Below are 20,251 nucleotides of genomic sequence, written 5' to 3'. Positions count from 1 at the left end.
GTTTGGTTTTTGTTTTTTTGTTTTGTTTTGTTTTGTTTTGTTTTTTATAGAACAGAAATACCATCTTTGTTACTGGCCTATCTCAAATTGCGATTAATTTTCAATAGGATTTGGAAGGTTCACCATGAGCTACCACAAAAGGCCTACAAATAAAAAAAATAAGGTAAACTTTAGGATTACACATAAAGAACTAGAATATGAACCTTAGCAACCTGGAAAGGCTGCCACCACTGAAGCAGGGACCAAGGAGTGAAACTGGAGGTTACTAATTCCTATAATAGGAAAGCAGATCTGAATGACCAGAGAGGTGGCCCAAAGACAAGCACTTCACTGCAGCTGAAGTTTGTGCTCTCTTGCTACAGGATGAAGGATTACCCCTTTAAGAGAAGCTCCTCCCTGTTCCAATGACACTTCTGCACACAGAAACATACAAAGTGCCCAGCATTTTCTCTTTCAGACTTTCCAGAAGACTAGGGGTTTAGACACAGAGAAGAAAGGAAGACAAATAAAAGGTAAAAATTTAAAAAAAAAATCTATTACAAAGGGATGAGGGGGGATAGTCTTGTGCATGAACGAGAAAGTTACATGGAAGAGGGCCAGGTGGGTGAACGGAGTTGAGTGGCTCTACATTCAGTGTGGCTACAGTGAACAGATCATGTCCTTCAGGAAGTCGTCAGGTTTTTCTTTCTACTGGGAATCATCCAACGTGATTCTCAACATCTAAGTATTTTGTTTGCAGAGCTAGGAAATTTTGCCTAAAAAGAAGGGTAGAAAAGTAGTGGTAAATCGAAAGGATAGGGTAAGATTGGGAACATGATTCTCTCAGAAGAGGATGAGGTGGAGAATGAGTAAGAGTGGCAAGGATTTGCTTTAAAGCAATTATTTGACTTTTGTTCAAGAAGGAAAAAAAGTAGCCTCCTGAAATACTGAGCTATAGGCATTACCAGTCTTATGTCAAGTAAAATAGATATAAGCATGCACGTATGCCATATGTATATGTGTGCATGCAGTTATGTATGTGCATGTATGTACATGTGTGTGTGTGTGTGTGTGTGTGTGTGTGTGTGTGTGTGTTACCTATGAAGATTCAAGCACCAAAGAACCAATGGTGTAGTTAGGCCTATGAGGGCTGCATCTATATTGACTACACACAGGCTTCTCTTTTTCCCTCCTTTGATACTATTCTTTAAGTGATACAGCAAAAGAAGTAATTTGACAGAATTGATAATATTATAAGTAAGGAATTCTAAATAATGCAGAGACGAGTGGAAGGATACAGGAAGATTGCATGCATTAGACAAAACTACTAGACCATTTATAGAAGGGACTTGAGCACCTGCAGATGATCATGAAACCAACCCTCTCACAGAGAGAGGCCATCACACATCTATATGTTGGTTTGCTTTATCCACATATAAACATTTGTGTGGTGGTGGTGGTGGCGGTGGTGGTGATGTGTGTGTGTGAGTGTGTGTGTGTGTGCCTGTGTGTGTGTGTGCATAATTTAGCTGTGGATATGCACTGTGGATGAGTATTTGCATAGCTTAGTTGTGACTCTGTTAATTTGGGGAGCTGACTGAAACTAAAATAAAATACTTTGCTTTCACATGCTCCTGTCCATGGGTGAACATGCCCCCCCTTACACACACACACACACACACACACACACACACACACACAATTTTAAAACATGAATTTGTGAAAGGTAGCGTTTGTAATTCAGATCACAAATCTCAAGATTCCGGGTGACTTTGTTCAGATGCTTTTTTGCTAAGAATCAGAAAAGTACAAAATGTGCTTTGATGACTAATGGGTGTTCCGAACTACTCTGTAAATGTGTTCTTGCATGCTGAAGTAAAATTTCTCATTAAACCAAAAATCAATACCAAAACAAGTTCTCAGAAATGACCCTGGAAGCGATTTCTGCACCTCTCCGCAGGCCACCATGAAGAGGAAAGTGGCCGTCATTGGGGCTGGTGTCAGTGGTCTGGCTGCCATCAGGAGCTGTCTGGAGGAGGGGCTGGAGCCCACGTGCTTTGAGAGGAGTGATGACGTTGGGGGCCTGTGGAAATTTTCAGTGAGTGGGGCATCTGTGCAACAGGCAGGGAAGGGGCAGGGCATCTTGGCAGGGAAGGGGCGGGGCATCTTGGCAGGGAAGGGGCTGGGCATCTGTACAACGGGTGGGGTGCTCAGGCCTGCCTAAGTGGTGGTTGTGATTCCTGTCTGGATTGGATCCCACAAACTTCAGTGTGGAAACAAATCAGAAATAATGTTCTTGGGAGTGAGCAGAAAATCTGATAAATCATGAATAAGATCACTTGGAGATAAAAATCCATAGTCAAGTACTAGGTAAGTTTATGTAATACAGATATGTGTCTTCCTTATTTAAAAGCAGCCAGGTAGGGCTGGGACATGGCTCAGTGAGCAAAGTGCTTAGCCCCATAAGCATGAGGATCTGAGTTTGAGTGCCACAACAACAACAACAACACATAAAAATTGGATGCACACTTATGATACTATGTGGCGAGGCAAAGCCAGATTACCATCTGGCTGGCCGGTCTAGCCACTGAGCTCATGTTCCATGAGAAATCCTACCTCACCCAATAAGGTGGGAGTGAAGAAAGCATCTAGGATATCAACCTCTGGCTTCAACATATGCACATTTGTCGTGCAAAAATAATCAGTGTCTTAAGTGTGAGCTTGCAAAAGGTCGTGCTAGCAATTTAGACCACAAACTTCAATTTCTCAGGTGAATTTGGAAAACAGCTTTGGCATGAATCAATCGTCTACAAATGGGTAATTCTGGGTTCTGTATTCTGTTCCACTGGTCCGTGTGTCTGTTTTTGTTCCAGTGCTGGGCTGTTTCGGTTTCTATAGCTTTGTAGTATACTTTGGAGTTAGGTAATGTGATCTCTTCCAACTTTGGTTTCCTGTTTGTTTATTTGTGGTTGGTTTGGTTTGGTTGGTTTGGTTTGGTTTGGTTTGGTTTGGTTTGGTTTGGTTTGGCTCAAACCATGTATATTTGTAGTCTTCTTTACTTCTGGAGGAATTTCAGGACTTTCCCTCTCATTCTTTGAAGAATATAATTGGCATGTTGGTGGATTGAATAATAACGTGCATTAAACCTGTAAACACCAAGGGTAGTGCGGTCACAGTAACGTTCATTCTTCCTATCTATAAACGTCAGAGGCTTCTCCATTTGCTGACATCTTCTTTATTATCTTTCAGCAGAGTTTACAATCTTCATGGAGAAGTCTTTCACTTCTTTAGTTGAATTTAATCCTTTCTAGTTTTTTTTTCGAGAGGTGTTGTTTTGTTTTTTTGTTTGTTTATTTGTTTATTTGTTTGAAACTGGGGCTCTCTACATAGCCCTGGTCCTGGCTGACCTGAAACTCCCTATGTAGAACAGGCTGAACTCAAACTCATAGAGCTTTGCCTGCCTCTGCCTCCCAAGTGCTGGGATTTGAAGCATACACCATGCCCAGATCCTTTGTACTTTTGTACTAATTGTGAATTGGGTTCCTTTTATATCTTTGTCTTTAATTCCATTAGTTATAGAGGGGGAAAGATAACCTCTTTGGTAAATGGCACTGAAAAAAATGGATATTAAAAAATAGAAGATTAAAACTTGACCCTCATCTCTCCCACACATACGTACACAAAGATAAAGCAAAATTGGATGAAAGACCTAACTTTAATATCTAGAACTACAAAACTAGAAGAAAATGGGGAAAGCACTTCAAGATAATAATATAGGCAGAAAAGACGATAGATATGACCTCAGCAGTACAGGAGACGGCAGGTGAACAAACTGAATGGAAGAGTGCCCCACCTTCAAAAGAATAACATCCCATTATTTTCAGTGAAACAGATGGAAATGGAAGTCATTGCGTTAAGCAAAACAAAATGTGTTCTTAAGCAACTAACTGTGTAGGAGTACCAAAGGCTAGGAAAGATGAGAAATGGAGAAGATAGGAGTTTAGATAGCAGGCACCCAAATACAAGCGGATCGAAGTCATAGGACCTATACTATAGTTTATCATAACCAATTATGTATTTCAAATAACTACAAGAGATTCACCCAAGCACTGCAAACACAACGTGATGACGAGGGATACGGAAACCTAGTTTCTTAGTCCGATCAATACATATTGTGCCTATGCACTAAAGCATCATAAATACTCAAAATACTCACAATTATTCTGTGTTAACATATGATTTCTAAGTGCTCTGGTTTAAGCATTGCACAATACATCCATGTATATAATTTCTATGTGATAGCCTACAAGTTAGTATAATTAAAGTAGTGATTAATACAACAAAAAATAGTTATGTCTAGAACACAAAACACATTTGGTGTATTAACATATGCAGAAAGTACTTATATGTATTTTAAATTGATAACAATGTAAACCACTCATAAAATCTCTCCATCTTGCTTCCTCCAACAAACACATTTTGCATTACTGATACAATATTTATTTTTTCTATATTGTGTATGCATTAACAAGTATTGGGTAGCCATTGTTTTTGTTTGTTTGTTTTAATTTATTTTATTTTTGAGATTAAAATATAATTACATACTTTCCCCTCTCTTTCCTCCCTCCCCATCTTCCCCTCCTTGATCTTTTTCTTTTTTTGATTGGTTGTTAACCTACTCATTATAATGCTTTTGGTCTTTAAGTATTTTTATTTTAAAATACTTCTTTGGTATTTATACAAGTTTACCATTTACTAATGAGAAAAAATATGTACTAAATAATAGTAATAATACTAACAATATCAAAAATGCTAATCTGGGGCTGGAGAGATGGCTCAGTGGTTAAGAGCACTGACTGCTCTTCCAGAGGTCCTGAGTTCAAATCCCAGCAACCACATGGTGGCTCACAACCATCTGTAATGGGATCTGAAACCCTCTTCTGGTTTGAAGACAGCTATGGTGTACTCATATAATAAGATATCTTTAAAAAATGCTAATCTTGGAACATGGGTCATTTGATAGAGTTTACAAATTGGTACAAATCAGAGTATATTCAGAAGCCTTAGGTTTGATTCCTGGCACCATAAAACTGGTCATAGTGGCTCACACATCTATCTCAACATTCAGGGGGTGGAAGCAAGAGGATCTGGAAGTTCAGTTACACAGTTTCAGGCCAGTTTGAGGTCCTGTCAAGAGAAGGAGCTAAGAGAGGAGAGATTAGGGCAAAGAAGGGATGGGGAGGGGAGGGAAATTTTAAAAAGCAGTTTACAAGATTTGAGTATGGAACTTTCTTCTTACAATACCCCAAACTACCAAGAGGGCAGTAAAGGACAGCATAGGGCACACTTTAAAGTTCCTTGATGTCATTTGTCTTCTTATCAGATGTGCATGTATGTGCTCATTACGTCATTCCTTAGTTCCTGGGATCTAGGGTTCTTACTGTCTAAGGGAAAGCGTTTGGGGCTAAGGTTAAATTAAAAATCTTGAAGTGGAGAGATTTTCTTGGAGTATGTGGACTGTCTGGAAATGCCATGTTGAGTTCCCTCCTATGAAGGGAAGGGAGATGAACAAGAGACAAAAGAGAAACAGTGCTACATTTTGTTTATGATCTTGAAAATGGATGTAGAATCCACCGGTCAATGAAGGCAGATACGTTTGACACTGAAAAGCTGGTGTGCACTGAAATAGGCAAGGAGTGGGTTCTCTCCATAGACTCTGGCGTGAGCATACCCTGCTAACAGCTTGTCCGGGCTTCCGTTGCTGCCCTACGGAACTGGAAGAGAACATATTTCTTTACTTGATCACATTTGTAGCAATCCATTACAGGAGCCACAAGAAAAACATAATTGGCTATTCAGCGTTTCCAACTCTTTTACCAACATGAGATGGGTTAAGATTACAAATGAGGACAAGAATAGATGTCACTCAAGCCACTGGGAGTTGGCAGCCACAGACAAGTACTCACTTGAGGCTAATAATAAACGTATATTAATTTTACATTTTTGTTGCTTTTGGCTTTTAACATCAGCATTTTACATTCTCAACATTTGTTTACCTTTCATAGGAATCTAAACATTACTCAAGTGTTAGAAACTATATGTTCAAAGAGCTTGCTGGTTTGTAACTTTTGTTCTACACAACTCTATGCCTGTTGGGTTCTTATTCCAAGGCCAAAGTGATGTACTGCTGTCCCCTACTGCTTGCCCACAGAGAAAGTAACCTACTGACCAGGACCCAGATTCAGCTAAAGTTTTTGTTTCCCGGAAGTGCCCCACTCAACAATTAATCAGTAAATTGCATTGATTTACAGGAAGTTTAATAACTATAGGCTCTTTTTCTACACACAACTGTTTTTATTAATTTTTATGATTTGAGAAAGGTATACATGTATTCAGTGTATCTCGATGTCCCACTTCAATTTCTCACTCCAATTCCCCTCTCCCCAGCCCCAGACACATTGCCTTCTCTACCTTGTGCCTTATATAAGTGATATATATGTATCTTTTTACTGAACTGAGTTCACTTAGTGCTGCCTATGTGCTTATGGGTGTGAGTCATCCACTGGAGCTTGGGAAATGTACCAGTAGCCACATTCCATAAGAAAAGTAAGTCTAGCCTGTATGGCTCTGCGCTCAGTCCTCTGTCCATGTGTTATGGTTGTTAGCTTGGTATTTTGTGGGGCTCCTATCAGTGGGAGTGAGTGTATCTCTGACTTTTTCATCTGCTCCTGTGACCCTTTTCCTCCTGCTGAGTTGCTTTACCCAGCCTTGCTATGAGGGTTTGTGTCCAGTCTTATTATATCTTGTTATGTGATGTTCAGTTGATACCCCTTGGAGGCCTGGTTTTTTCTGAAGGAAAATGGAGGATGCATGGATCTGAGGAAGAGGGGTGGTACACAGGTGGAAGGGTCCTTGAAATGGTGAGGGAGGGTTGGGTTGTACGGAGAAAGGAAGGAAGGAGAGAGAGAGAGAGAGAGAGAGAGAGAGAGAGAGAGAGAGAGAGAGAGAGAGAGAGAGAAGTCTTCCTCCCCCAGCAACTGTTAACTGATTAACAGCCACTATTTTCTCAACTTGGAGTGAGACCTCAGGAGGCCCCTCCCTGGTCCATGTTTAAATTTTTAACTGGCTTGATCTTGGGCCTGCCCTATGCAGGTGACCACAGCTACTCTGAGTTAATGTGTGCAGCAGCCAGGTCCAGAGGACATCTTCCCTCAGCGCCCTTCTGCATACTCTAGTCCTTATATTCTTTCTGCCCTTTTCTTTTACAATGGTCCCCGAGTCTGTCCCACCTACAGCCACATATTTCTACTTGCACGTCCATGTTAGTGCTTAAAACATTTCAGATATGTGATTTTTCAAGTTCAGAGGTTCTATGCCAATTAATTTTTCCTTAATCCCTTCCTCTTTCCTTGCTATATCATTTCTACCAAGCTTCCTAAACTCGTTAGAAGCTGCAAATCCCTTCACTTGCTCAAATGGTCATTCAGACTAGCCAGGTGCATGAGTCACGTGAACAACAGAAAGCTTGGATCCCTTTTCAAGGTCACGTACTCTTTTTGATGAAAAAGCAACAGCTAATCGGTCACTTGACAATAAGCAAATATCAGTCTTACTAGTGATACCGATTGGTGTGATGTAATGTCCCAGTTTACTGAAAGGTCATAATCCAGGCACCCATCAGCTTTGAGTACACGAAATCTAATGAGAACTTTCTAATGGTCTACATGTTTCTCCACTTGCAACCATCCATGGAGATCTGTAGTTTAATCTTTTGTCACAAAATTTAAGGTCAAATCTAGATGGCACACTGATTTATTGTTTACAGGGCTGCTGAAAAAGATGGATATTTCATCTAGACCTATAGAGCACTCAAAGCGTGCCTTGAAGATTTCAGAGGGTCAAGTTTCATCTCTTTTATTAATGGTCTTTACAGTATTTTTCTCTTAGTTTAATGTCTTGGGCTGAGAAGATGGTTCAGTCAGTAAAGTGGTTTGTAGTCCCAGCACTGGGAAGCAGAAGTGAAGGATTCTGGGAGCTCTCTTGCTAGCTAGCTTAGCCTTCTCAGTGAATAGATGGCACTTAAGGAGCACACATTTGAGATTGGTCTAAACACACACACACACACACACACACACACACACACACACACACACACCATTCTATACTTACTGTTACTTGAGAGACATTTGAAACTCCAGGCCAACTAAACCAAATTCTGCAGGACTAGCATCTAACTCTGAATTGCAGTTGGGAAGTTTGTTTGCATGACTGGTTGGTTTTCTAGATTTCTAAAAGTTAAAACTCCATTACCTGCATAAATGTGGGCAGGCAATGCCCATAAATTCAATATGCTTGGTTCAGAAAAGGTAGTAGAAAGTGTACAATTAATTTTAGAAGATTAGGTTTTTAAATGCTCACATTTGCAAGTCTTGTAAATAGTGTCAATCACCTGTCTCTGTCTTTACAAATCAAGTCGACTAGTACTGGCTGAGGCAGGTTAGTTGGTAACACAATGAAATCCTGTAAAGTTGAACTATGAAAACCTCTATCACCATATGTTATAGAAATAAGAGTGATAGCTGCATTTTTCTAAAAGGAAACAAAGAAGTTCCCCTTAGAAAACAAACCACGTTGAGTATATGCTCCCATACCTTAAATGACCTTGAGAAAGTGCTGTGGTCAGCACCCATTATTTATTCATCAGCTTATCAGAGCCAATCCATGGTTAAAGATCAACTCAACTTACTACAGTGACTTGGAACTGAATATGGACCAGGCCCATCCCCTGATTTACCGACTTTCTTCCATCTGAACTGCCATTCACAGGACCATACAGAAGAGGGCAGGGCCAGCATTTACCAGTCGGTCTTCACCAACTCTTCCAAAGAAATGATGTGTTTTCCAGATTTCCCCTATCCCGATGACTTTCCTAACTTCATGCATAACAGCAAGCTCCAAGAATATATCACTTCGTTTGCCACAGAAAAGAACCTTCTAAAATACATACAGTTTGAGGTAAGATGTCATCAGAAAAGTAGCTTCAGACGTTGTGATGAGGAAGTCTGAGACTACTGCTCTACTCACACGTTTATATATATTATACATTTATATAATTTGTATATTTGTCTGTTTGTTTATTTATTTATTTATCCTGGAACTCACTTCATAGACCACACTGGTCTTGAACACACAGAGATCCTTCTGCCTCTTGAGTGCTGGAATTAAGGGTGTGGGCCACTATGCCCAGCCCCTTTAACTTTCTCTAATTGTAGATTTGTGAACACTATCTTTTTCTCAGGAATCTATCAGAAATATGCAAAACATGATCATGTGCAGTTCTTAGATCAAAATAGCACCAACTCAGTAACAAAGAAATAGATACAAGGTATCCATGGGTTTGTAAATTTATTGGCTCCATTTTCTAAATAATCATGTGTCCAAAAGAAATTTAATGAAAAAATATAAACTACTTAGAACTGGATATTAGTGAGACTTTTTGGGCAAGGCGTAGAAAGCCATACTTTTGTGAGACCATAAACTTAACCACTTGCAGTAAACAATAAAAATTATTTTAAAACAAGGCAAAAAAGAATACACACACTATATTAATGTATACATACATATATAATCTAATGTTTTCATTTCTTCCAAGGGACTTTTGAATTTCCTTAAGAGGTAATTTACTAATTAAGTAATTTTATTAAGACCAATCTAGAATTACAATATTTAAGAAGGCTTTCTCTCTGTATTCCTTAGACACTTGTAACCAGTATCACTAAATGTCCTGATTTCTCAACCACTGGCAAATGGGAAGTTACCACTGAAAAGAACAGTAAAAAGGAAACAGCTGTCTTTGATGCTGTAATGATTTGTTCCGGGCACCATGTATATCCCCATCTACCAAAAGACTCCTTTCCAGGTAAGGCCGAGACTTAGGAAGCCACCTACACATCTGTCAAGAATAAACCTGCCAGAGGTGCCCATTTTAGTGTGTTTCCTGCTGCTAGTAACAGAATACCTGGCATTAAGACACTGTAAAGGAACTAAGTTTATTTGCCTCAGAATTACAGCCACTAGAAAGTCTGAGCAGCATGGTGCTAGAATACACACACACACACACACAGACACACACACACACACACAGACACACACACACCACACACACACAGACACACCACACACACACACACACACACACACACACACACACACACACACACTCACACACAGACACACACACACACACACACACACACACACACACAGTTGACACACAGTTGACCCCCAGGTGATGAAGCAATGGAAAAGAACAGGTCGACTCCAGCAGGTGAGGATTACTATGTGAGATGGGCTGCTAGCGGGGTTCAACACCAAGGTTTGCTCTTACTTAGAACAAAAGAGTTACGCTCTCATGTAACTAAACCCTCCCTATCATCCTTTCCTAAGTGATGTCCTAAATGACCAAATCACTCCCCAGTTGTCTTCGCCTCTTACAGGTTTATATACACACCTCAGTTCCACTATGTTAGGGACCAAGCTGGCAGCACCTGTACCTCTGGGCTTAAGCCACCTCCTATCCATGGTAATGTCTTTTTAATTAGACTACAGACGGTCAAACTAAAACACTATATTAGGATCATCATTGAACTGTCTTATTCGGTGACCACTAAAGCTGCTTTATTTTAATGGAAGTCAAATTGTTTCACATGCTTCCCGCTTTTCACTCAGGTCTGAACCGTTTTAAAGGCAAATGCTTCCACAGCAGGGACTATAAGGAACCAGGAACATGGAAAGGAAAACGAGTCCTGGTGATTGGCCTGGGGAACTCAGGCTGTGACATTGCTGCAGAACTCAGTCACGTGGCTCAGCAGGTACGGTATCCCAGGCGCTCCACAATCTTAGCGGAACAGAAACTGTTACTTGGAAGCTGTGCTGTGGAATGGGATGGCATGTGAACTCCAAGTGATACTTTGTATACCTCAAGGAATCAGAGAAAGAACTGGAAGAGCTTGAAGGGGCTCGAGACCCCATATGTACAACAATGCCAAGCAACCAGAGCTTCCAGGGACTAAGCCACTACCTAAAGACTATACATGGACTGACCCTGGACTCTGACCTAATAGGTAGCAATGAATATCCTAGTAAGAGCACCAGTGTAAGGGGAAGCCCTGGTCCCGTGCTAAGACTGAACCCCAGTGAACTAGACTGTGGGGGGAGGGCAGCAATGGGGAGGGTGGGGAGGGGAACACCCATAAGAAGGGGGGGGAGGGAAGGGGAAAGGGAATAACACTCGAAATGTATATAAGAAATACTCAAGTTAATAATAATAAAAAAAAAGAAGTGGGGCTGGAAGTGGCTTTATAGGTATCACTGGTGATGCTTCCCACCCAACTTCTTGAGACATTTGATACCTCATGTGTGTCTGATCAATTCCTCTAAAGATAGTGGAGTTAAGGTTGAAGTTATAACTGAGACTCTTAGACAAGTGGTTCTATACTTCTGGGTTTCCAGTCTGTTTGTTTGTTGTTTTGTTGTTTCAGGTCATCATAAGCTCTAGAAGTGGTTCTTGGGTGATGAGCCGGGTCTGGAATGATGGCTACCCTTGGGACATGGTGGTGATCACACGATTTCAAACATTTCTCAAGAACAACTTACCCACAGCCATCTCTGACTGGTGGTATATGAAACAGATGAATGCAAGATTCAAGCATGAAAACTATGGGTTGATGCCTTTAAATGGGTAATGGGGACTGCCAATTTGGTTTCTATGTCAACAGTCCTTGATATGTGTTGTAATCTCAAAACAACTCAGAAATATTCGTGAAGTAATCACACCTCATGTATCAAAGGAAAAAGAACTGCAAATATTGAGGCCAATTTCCTCACACGTTCCTTACTAGATTTGTACATCTAGAATGTTAGGTAATACTAAAGCAACCAGTTCCCACAGTAACAGCTATAAAAATAAACTTGTTTTATAACTTCATTTATTACCAGAGCCTTACCTGGTTTCTCCTTTAGGCTCTGACATATATTATGACATGTACCCTCACAAGTATGAAGAGGGCTCTGTTTGTTCTCCTGCTTTTCAGGAAAAAAAAAAACCCTGAAGTACAACAGAATTAATAGTCTTACCAAAGTCCCAGACCCAGGAACTGAAAACAACCTTCAGCACAAACCCAGATCTAATTCCAGGTCTGCTATTCTTTATCCACTTACTCTGTGGCCTCATGCTTAATGCCAAAGCTGATGCTCACAAGATAACTTCCCTGTGCTGTCCTCTCTTCTCAGCCCCTTCAAAGAATGCTCTCCCTGAACAAGACCCACCACAAACAAGTCTAGCATGCCCAGTTTCCTCCTTAATTTTTTGCTACAACTCTCTTAAGCCTGCTCCATAAGAAATGATTCCCACATTGGATACAAATCCCAAATTAATTAACTAAGCTAATGTCGATGAAATATTTACTACATCAGATCCTAAGTTAAGTCTTTGTGGACACATCAGTGTCTGAAACAAAGAGAATCATGCCCTAGTGGAATACGCTTCCCGTAGTTGTAAACAGCAGTATGCTTAGGAGAAGGCTGTATGTTGATGTGTTAGGTAGAACACAATGGACAAAAGGGTGGTGGAAAATGCCATCAGTACAGTTCAGTTTTCAATGAAGTCCTTGAATTAGGCCTCAGAGGAAAGAGAACCTTTTAAAGGAAATCTCTAACAGAGATGCGTGAAAGGACTGCAAGGCTATCTAGGGAAGAGGGTTATAGAGGATACAGTCAGGGCCTCCCTTCAGAGCCGGGATGGCATAATCAACAAGCAGTGTGAGCTTCTTTTCTTGGAGGGAAGAGGTGAGCATGGAAAGGAAACCAGAGATATGGAAATATCCAGTTGGTGTTGCATCTTATAGACCTTGTGAGAGCTTGGCTTTTACACCAAAGGCAACAACAAGCCAAACATCTAAGACATTAGGGCCAACACTGGGGATACTTTAGCTGCACTAGTCATCATTATTCAGTGAGAGGCAGCGTGTGGACTGAAGTTCAGTAAGACCAGTTCACACACTTTTGTCAGAAATGGGGTACAGTGCATACCCAGTGAGTATGTGGCCATCATTTCAATCCTAACTACCAAAAATTGTGTTTCAAAATTATTTGTCAAAAACCAATATGACAGAGATTGGTGTCCAGGAGTAGGACCTACCATCACTGTTCATTGAAAGGAAACATACATAAGATTCCTGTTAGACATGATAAAGGACGTGATAGAGAGAAGAGCTTCAAGTGTATCTTTAAAACTTTTGATGGGAGAAAGAACAGAGTTGGTGTTTACTGGGATACAGAGGCCTCTGGGACGAAGAGAGGTTTAACTTTAGCCACATCAAAACTTAGATGCCACAATGCATGAAAAAATATGCTGAATGGCTGTGAAACACACAGACGGAAAAGAGGTTCAACCCTCATGCCCTCTCTTGAAGGATGAATGTAGGTGCATTAGGCAAAAAGACCAAGGGCTGAGTTCTGGGGTATATGCTATTCGTTCACTAGTCAGGTGGGAAAGGAACCATCAGCAAGACACACACACACACACACACACACACACACACACACACACACACAGAGAGAGAGAGAGACAGAGACAGAGACAGAGACAGAGACAGAGACAGAGACGCAGAGTGGTTTTAGGAAAGGAACTAAGAGAAAATGATGGTCTTTGAAGATATATAGTATTTCAGGGGGAAAGATATGACCAACTAAGCCAACAGTTACAGTTCAGCAAGATAAGTGAGATGGACCATTGCACTTAGCAGCTATATTCCGATGGCCTTGGAAAATGCAGTGTCAGTGAGGTTGGAATGCTTAGAGACTGGCGTTTTAATGAGTTTAATACAAGTGGCAGGAAGGAAGTGCAGTTGAGTCCAACCAGAACATCCAATTGCTCTCACTGTCTCAGTTTCTTCTCCAGAGGAATTCTCCCATAACTCCAGAGGGTTTCTTCCCATAACTATCTCAGCCATACCATAACAAAGCTGTTTCCTTCCATGCCATTCAAGTTCAGGATGATCTGCATGCATAAGGATTTTATTGTCCTAAAATAAGGATCTCTTTTCGAATCTCCAAGGGCCAGGGCTTCATACTGTTTCCCCTTCTTCTAGCCTTATCTAAGGTCCCAGGAGTGCCTGCCTTGGCCCAAGTTGCGCAGTTCCTCCATCTGGCTCCCATCTCACTGCTCTATGAAAACAAACCCTGCTGTAGCCTTCTTATTTTTTTTTTCTTTCACCCACCCAAGTTTATTTTACCATGGCCAGTTTGGAAAGTAAGAATAGAAGTTAACGTTGTCAGCATTTTATCTGTGCTACAAATAACACCATTCATCCTATTATTTAGATCTCTCTGTGAGCTAAGGTAGATGATAGTGACATTCTAGGAGAGAAAAAAACGAGGCAAAGGGCATTTAAGAGCACTTAATCCCCACACTTTTATGTGTAATAAGAAGCAGTGGGAAGACTTTAGATACCAGGTACCTTACATTAGAACTCCTCTAGACAAACACTTTGCTAGTAACAGGGAATGGGTATTCATTTTGAGATTTGGAACAAGCCAAATGGATGAAAGGAATGAGCCAAAAGCAACTTCTCTTACGTCCGTTTTATTCCTCTCATGCATTAGTGATATTCCATGCCTTTGGGAGAGCCCTTTGATGGTTTTGTTCCTTCTTTAACAGCTTGTATAGAGACTAAGGCAATGTGGAAATATTACTGTTACAATGACCAGTCTCTGCTCTCCATACAGAACACTCAGGAAGGAGCCTGTGTTCAATGATGAGCTTCCAGCCCGCATCCTGTGTGGCACTGTGTCCATCAAGCCTAATGTGAAGGAGTTCACAGAGACCTCCGCTGTGTTCGAGGATGGGACTGTGTTTGAGGCCATTGACTGTGTCATCTTTGCCACAGGCTATGGTTATGCCTACCCCTTCCTGGATGACAGCATCATCAAAAGCAGAAATAATGAGGTCACCTTGTACAAAGGCATCTTCCCTCCTCAACTAGAGAAACCAACCATGGCAGTGATTGGCCTTGTCCAGTCCCTGGGGGCTGCCATCCCCACAACCGACCTGCAGGCACGCTGGGCGGCACAAGTAATAAGAGGTAAGTGGGCCAAAAATATTCATTGATGGAGTCTAATGAGAATATTTTTCAGAGTCTAAGCTATAATCCTAATTACAAGGAACCTATCAAGCTTTGAGGATCTGTAACTCTAATTCCATTGGTGCTATACTCTATATGCAATTTGAAATCTGTGTCACTGGGTTATCATATGCAATAATGAGAGATTATTAGGAGATTTTTGCTACTTGTGATTTCTAGGAGCTGACAATTACCTGAGTCCCTTCATTAGACAAGAACTCCAAGAGTTCTTGGTCCTAACTGCATGACAACTTTATTAAATTGTGATTTCAAACTTACTAGAATGACTTCACTTGAAATGGGGATAGGGAAATAGAGTCCCAGGCCAGTATCCAGCCAACCTCAGATATCTACATCCATGGAAAGTGCACTTTCTGGGAAGGTGGTGGTTTTCCTGTGCTCTTTTCTTCTCTGCAGTGTGTTCTGTTGGTTAAGGACAAGCAGTTGTTGATTCCAGACAGGAAGTACTGGGTGTGAGAAATGTTTAATCCCTAAGATATGAGGGTACATGTTATTCACATTTTCAAAGGGAAAATCAAAGGACATACTTGTTTGGGGTCGGACAAGGAAGGCAGCTCAGAGCTGGGATCAGAGCCACAGTAATGTCTGAATGAAGGACACAGCTGTGGGAAACCACAGATCATAAGACTAAATAGAGCCAAACTAACAGAGATGCCAAAGTACATTGCGCAAAGTTTAATTGAATCTTAAACTATGAAACTTCATGACAAGGGAGTTTTAGCAAAGGGGGCTCCTTTCGAAGCCATAGTTGAGGTTTCTAGTACTATTGTGACTTGCAGGACTTAGGCACACCCTGTCATGTCAAAGCCTTAGAATATGCCACTGTATACCCCAGTCAGGCCACCAGGCTGTCTCCCATATCAGTATGTTCCAGCTCAGTAGTGACCCCCCCTGAGTGCCTGCTCAGACAAAGATTGGAGTGGTCTCAGAAGTAAAAGTTGCTCCAGCAAAGCAGGGGCAGCCTCTCAGACATCAAATTCCATCTCAGGGAGGCTGGAGCTAAAGGAAGGCCACTAATCCTCCATCAGGACAATAGTTGTAACTTGAGCTCTGAGAAAAGAAAATAAGGAAAAACTCGAAAGTTGAAAGTGGAAAAATGGCTTCGTCGACACAGGCGTTTGATGCCAAGACGGAAATACATGGGACCCATGGGGTTGAAGGAAAAAAACTGATCCCTACAAGTTGTCCTCTGGCCGCCACAAACATGTCATGACACACATGTGCATACACAGATAGAAAGCAAATAATAAATTTGTAAGAATAACCTTGAAGGTGGAAACGCAAAGTGGGCATTTGACAGGAAACTGGTGGACTTACAAGAGATAGGCTATTGAGAAGCCAACTTACTTGGGGAGAGTCTGAGCAATGGGTAAGGGCTGGGGATTTAGTTCAGTGTTGAACACATAGCTGATGAGCACATTGCCATAGATTTGACTCCCAGGCCCTAGAAAAGTAAAATCAGAACCCCAGGACAAAGGGACCAGTTACAAGCAGCCCAATGGCAGAAGTGAGTGGCTGTATGAACACAGTTTCCAGCTCCCAGTCTCTTCACTGATACCTGGACAGATAGATCCAAAGGGCTATAATGAGACCATATTGACAAGAGCTGTTTAACTGCAAGATCAACACCTCTCCCCCCCCCTTTTTTAGATAAATTTTAATCTCATTCAAAAGTAATTGAAATTGCATCTCATCGCCAGTCATTCCCTGTATCCTTGGTGGATTTGGATAGTCCATAATCTCAGTCAACAACTGAGTCAACAACTCTTGTTTCTCTGCCAAGAGATTTGAGGGTCCACTAAATTGTTAGGGAAAAAAAGTTCCCTTGAATCTTGAAAAAAAAATCAGACCAGAGAGATGGTTCAGTCAGTAAAGCACTTATCACGAAGGCATGACAGCCTGAGTTCCGAGCCCCAGCATGCAAAAGTCACAGGTATGTCAGAGCATGCCTGTAACCCTAGTTCTAGTGTCAGTGCGCAGACACAGGAGGACTCCTGAGACTTGCTGGCCAGCTTATCTAACTAGTTGGTAAGTTCCATGTTCAAAGACAGACCCTATCTCAAACCCTGAGTTAGAGGACTATAGAGACGGACACTTGAGGTTGACCTCTGACCTTTGTTCATCCTCTGTCTCCTTTCTCTACCTCTGTGCTTCTCCTCTTGTCTATCTCTATCTCTCTGTCTGTCTGTCTCTGTATCTATTGAGACATGTACACAAATAATAAATACTTCTTAGGATGAAAATGTGATGTGATGCACAATTCACTGAGAAGAAAATATCCAGGCCCTTCCTTCTTTTGCAGGAACTTGCATTTTGCCTTCTGTAAACAACATGATGGATGATATTGACGAGAAAATGGGGAAGAAGCTCAAATGGTAAGATTACCCAGGATAATGTAGACCTAGGATTCTCATCGAAAACAATCAGAAGTTGTCAATATTCAAAATTGATTTTGTCTTAAATGATCCTTAATGATATCAACATAGCCAAAGCTATGAGTCACATTCTGACAGCCAAGAATCATTAGCTGAGGTTTTCTCACCTGCCATTGCATTATGTCCTACTAAGTGCAAAGTGCAGAGTGAAAATCCTGTGTCCTCATCCTTATTCCTGTCTTCTGCAGTACATCTCAGAAAGGACTGCAAACGAGACGAACCCAAAGTAATTGGGGAAATATATCAAAGCAGAATTTTAGTCTCTAGCCCAGAAACCTTTCATGAAGTAGATAATACTCCAAGTAGAAGCTTTCAACTAAAACGACTACTCAGCAGGAGAAGGAACCTAAAAACCTGGGCTCCATCTGTCACTAATCAACTCAAGGACCTTGAACGAATACTTCACTTGAGCAAGAGAAAATTATCCATTTGCTGACAGGGGCAAAAATGTTCTCCACTGCTCTGTAATATTGGGGAATTTCCAAGTGAGATATGAAATATTCTCTTCAATAACACAAGAGAATAACAACTACTGCCCCTGATAGGAAGACAGGAGTTGCTTTTCCTGTTCTTGTTCCTACAAATCCTGGTTATCACAGACTGTCTCTCCTCTCCCATCTCTAGGTTTGGCAACAGCACCACCATTCAGACAGATTACATTGTTTATATGGATGAATTGGCCTCCTTCATCGGAGCAAAGCCCAATATCCTATGGCTGTTTCTCAAGGACCCCAGGTTGGCCATAGAAGTGTTCTTTGGCCCTTGCAGCCCCTACCAGTTCCGGCTGGTAGGCCCAGGGAAATGGTCAGGAGCCAGGAACGCCATCCTAACCCAGTGGGACCGGTCACTGAAGCCTATGAAGACCCGTGTTGTCGGTGGTATTCAGAAACCTTGCTTGTATTCCCATTTTCTCAGGCTCCTGGCTATTCCAGTGCTCATTGCTCTGTTCCTTGTGTTGATCTGATTGAGATCCCCTCTAGAATGTCTGCGAGTCACCGACAATAACCAGACAAGAACTTTGCTATTTAAAAATTAAGATTTTTCACACCTCTCCCTTTCCTGTTCAAGATCATTTGCCAGAACTCTAGACATTTATTAGTAAGCAAGACAATGTTTTGCTCTGGCCTTGTAAATAAGTCACCTTCCAGAATCATGCTGACCGGCAGTGAGCATAAGTCATTTCTCCTTAAGTTCTACCAACAATTTGTAACAAGAATGGTATTTTTATGGACAACTTGAATCATCTCCTGAAAGGGTTGGACAGGATTCCATTTCTCTTTTAAACAATGCTTAAAAGATATACTTCAGATCCAGACAGAGAATAAAGTACAGCATTTAGAATATGATCTTCTCGGGCTGCTTTTATAAACTATCTGTGAGGCTGAGCAGAGAGTTCAGCTATGCCATTCTATTTTTATTTTGTTCCTAATGTGCCAGCCATTATCGCTTGCTCCCTAGCAACGCAGTATAGAAATCTGACCCACACTGAAAGTTCGCACACATCGGCTCATTTCACTGACAAGAAAATCAGCAGAACAAGAAAAGAAACTCTCCAACACAGAGCAAATGCATAATGGCAGTGATGAGTAACGTATGTGCCTTTGAGTTGCTACAGAAGGCATTTTAGAAAGTGGGATTCCTTAGTGCTGGGAGCAATGTCCTCTAGGGGGTCCCAAGATGTACTATTGGAGGTGACGATGCCTTCCAGAGGTAGGTTCCAGTTGGCAGTCCTCTGGTTATTCGATGGAGCAGGCCCTTGGTTTCTTCTCTCTGGCCCTGGTTTAGTATGCAGTGACGTTTGCTAGTTCTCCCCTGTGCTCCCACTGTTCTATCTACCACACACAACAAGGAGCTCAGCCAGTGCCAGTGACTCAGGCGTCAAACTGTGAAGTGCCTTAGGAGGTTCAGGTCTCTCTGTTCTAGTAAAGTGTTCATAAAAGAAATTAAGTGCTTTGGGGTATCAAACTAGGAAACTTTTGCAAAACAAAAGAAACAATTACAGTTATGAGTCAACCTAAAGAACAATAAAAAGAAGAAAAAAAACTGCAAGCCACCCATCCAATAAAGAAATAACACCCAAATTACATAAAGAACACAGCTCAATGACAAGAAAGTAAATGACCCATTTGAAGATGGAAAGAGTCTCACACAGACATTTCTTGAGATGAAACTTTTAAATGGCCAATGAACGTGAATCGTAGGTGGAAAGTAATAAGAATCCCAGTATCACTAACTATAAAGGAAGGTGTGTAAAAAATTGTGTCACCTCATACCTGTTTTTTTTTTAAAAAGGGGTACAATAATGTTTTGGAGAAGATGTGATGAAATGGGTAAAACAAGAGATTAAATTTTAAATGCCTCACCACAAAAGGTGCATAACTACAGTGGTGTATCAATTAGTTTGATCATGTTACATTACATATGTGTAGCCAGCCATTGCCACTTGGCCCCACAAATGTAGACAGACAATTGTGATTGACAGGTAGGAACGGAGAGAGGGAGCAAGCAAAGGAGGGAAATAAAAGCATGCGATTAATGCAACAACCAGATATACCACCTACAGGGTAGGATGGGGTGGAGAGGCTGGAGTCAGACTTACAAGAGGAAAGAGAAGCTGAACGGCAATTGTCAAGA

The 20,251-nt window shown here is 41.2% G+C and overlaps 1 protein-coding gene across 1 annotated transcript; it reads left to right on the top strand.

Annotated features, from left to right (window-relative positions):
• The first annotated feature begins 292 nt into the window (after positions 1 to 292).
• On the top strand, positions 293 to 18,963 carry LOC116911135 (dimethylaniline monooxygenase [N-oxide-forming] 3). The gene is made up of 9 exons (XM_032914984.1): positions 293 to 512; positions 1,940 to 2,077; positions 8,806 to 8,994; positions 9,736 to 9,898; positions 10,708 to 10,850; positions 11,520 to 11,719; positions 14,767 to 15,122; positions 17,485 to 17,557; positions 18,242 to 18,963. The coding sequence occupies exons 2-9, from the start codon at positions 1,946 to 1,948 to the stop codon at positions 18,579 to 18,581; spliced, it is 1,596 nt and encodes a 531-aa protein (XP_032770875.1). The 5' UTR covers positions 293 to 512; positions 1,940 to 1,945; the 3' UTR covers positions 18,582 to 18,963.
• Positions 18,964 to 20,251: the final 1,288 nt, after the last annotated feature.

Source organism: Rattus rattus, chromosome 10, assembly GCF_011064425.1.
Source record: "Rattus rattus isolate New Zealand chromosome 10, Rrattus_CSIRO_v1, whole genome shotgun sequence".
NCBI lineage: Eukaryota > Metazoa > Chordata > Mammalia > Rodentia > Muridae > Rattus > Rattus rattus.
Note: the sequence above shows the minus strand (reverse complement) of the source record. Positions and strands in the feature narration are given on the sequence as shown.

What these genes read in the sequence shown, in the direction of transcription:
- LOC116911135 (XM_032914984.1), top strand. Translation starts at nt 1,946, where the DNA reads ATGAAGAGGAAAGTGGCCGTCATTGGGGCTGGTGTCAGTGGTCTGGCT. An exon ending in TCAGTCACGTGGCTCAGCAG is followed by an intron (nt 10,851 to 11,519) that starts GTACGGTATCCC and finishes TTGTTGTTTCAG; the next exon opens with GTCATCATAAGCTCTAGAAG. An exon ending in GGCGGCACAAGTAATAAGAG is followed by an intron (nt 15,123 to 17,484) that starts GTAAGTGGGCCA and finishes CTTCTTTTGCAG; the next exon opens with GAACTTGCATTTTGCCTTCT.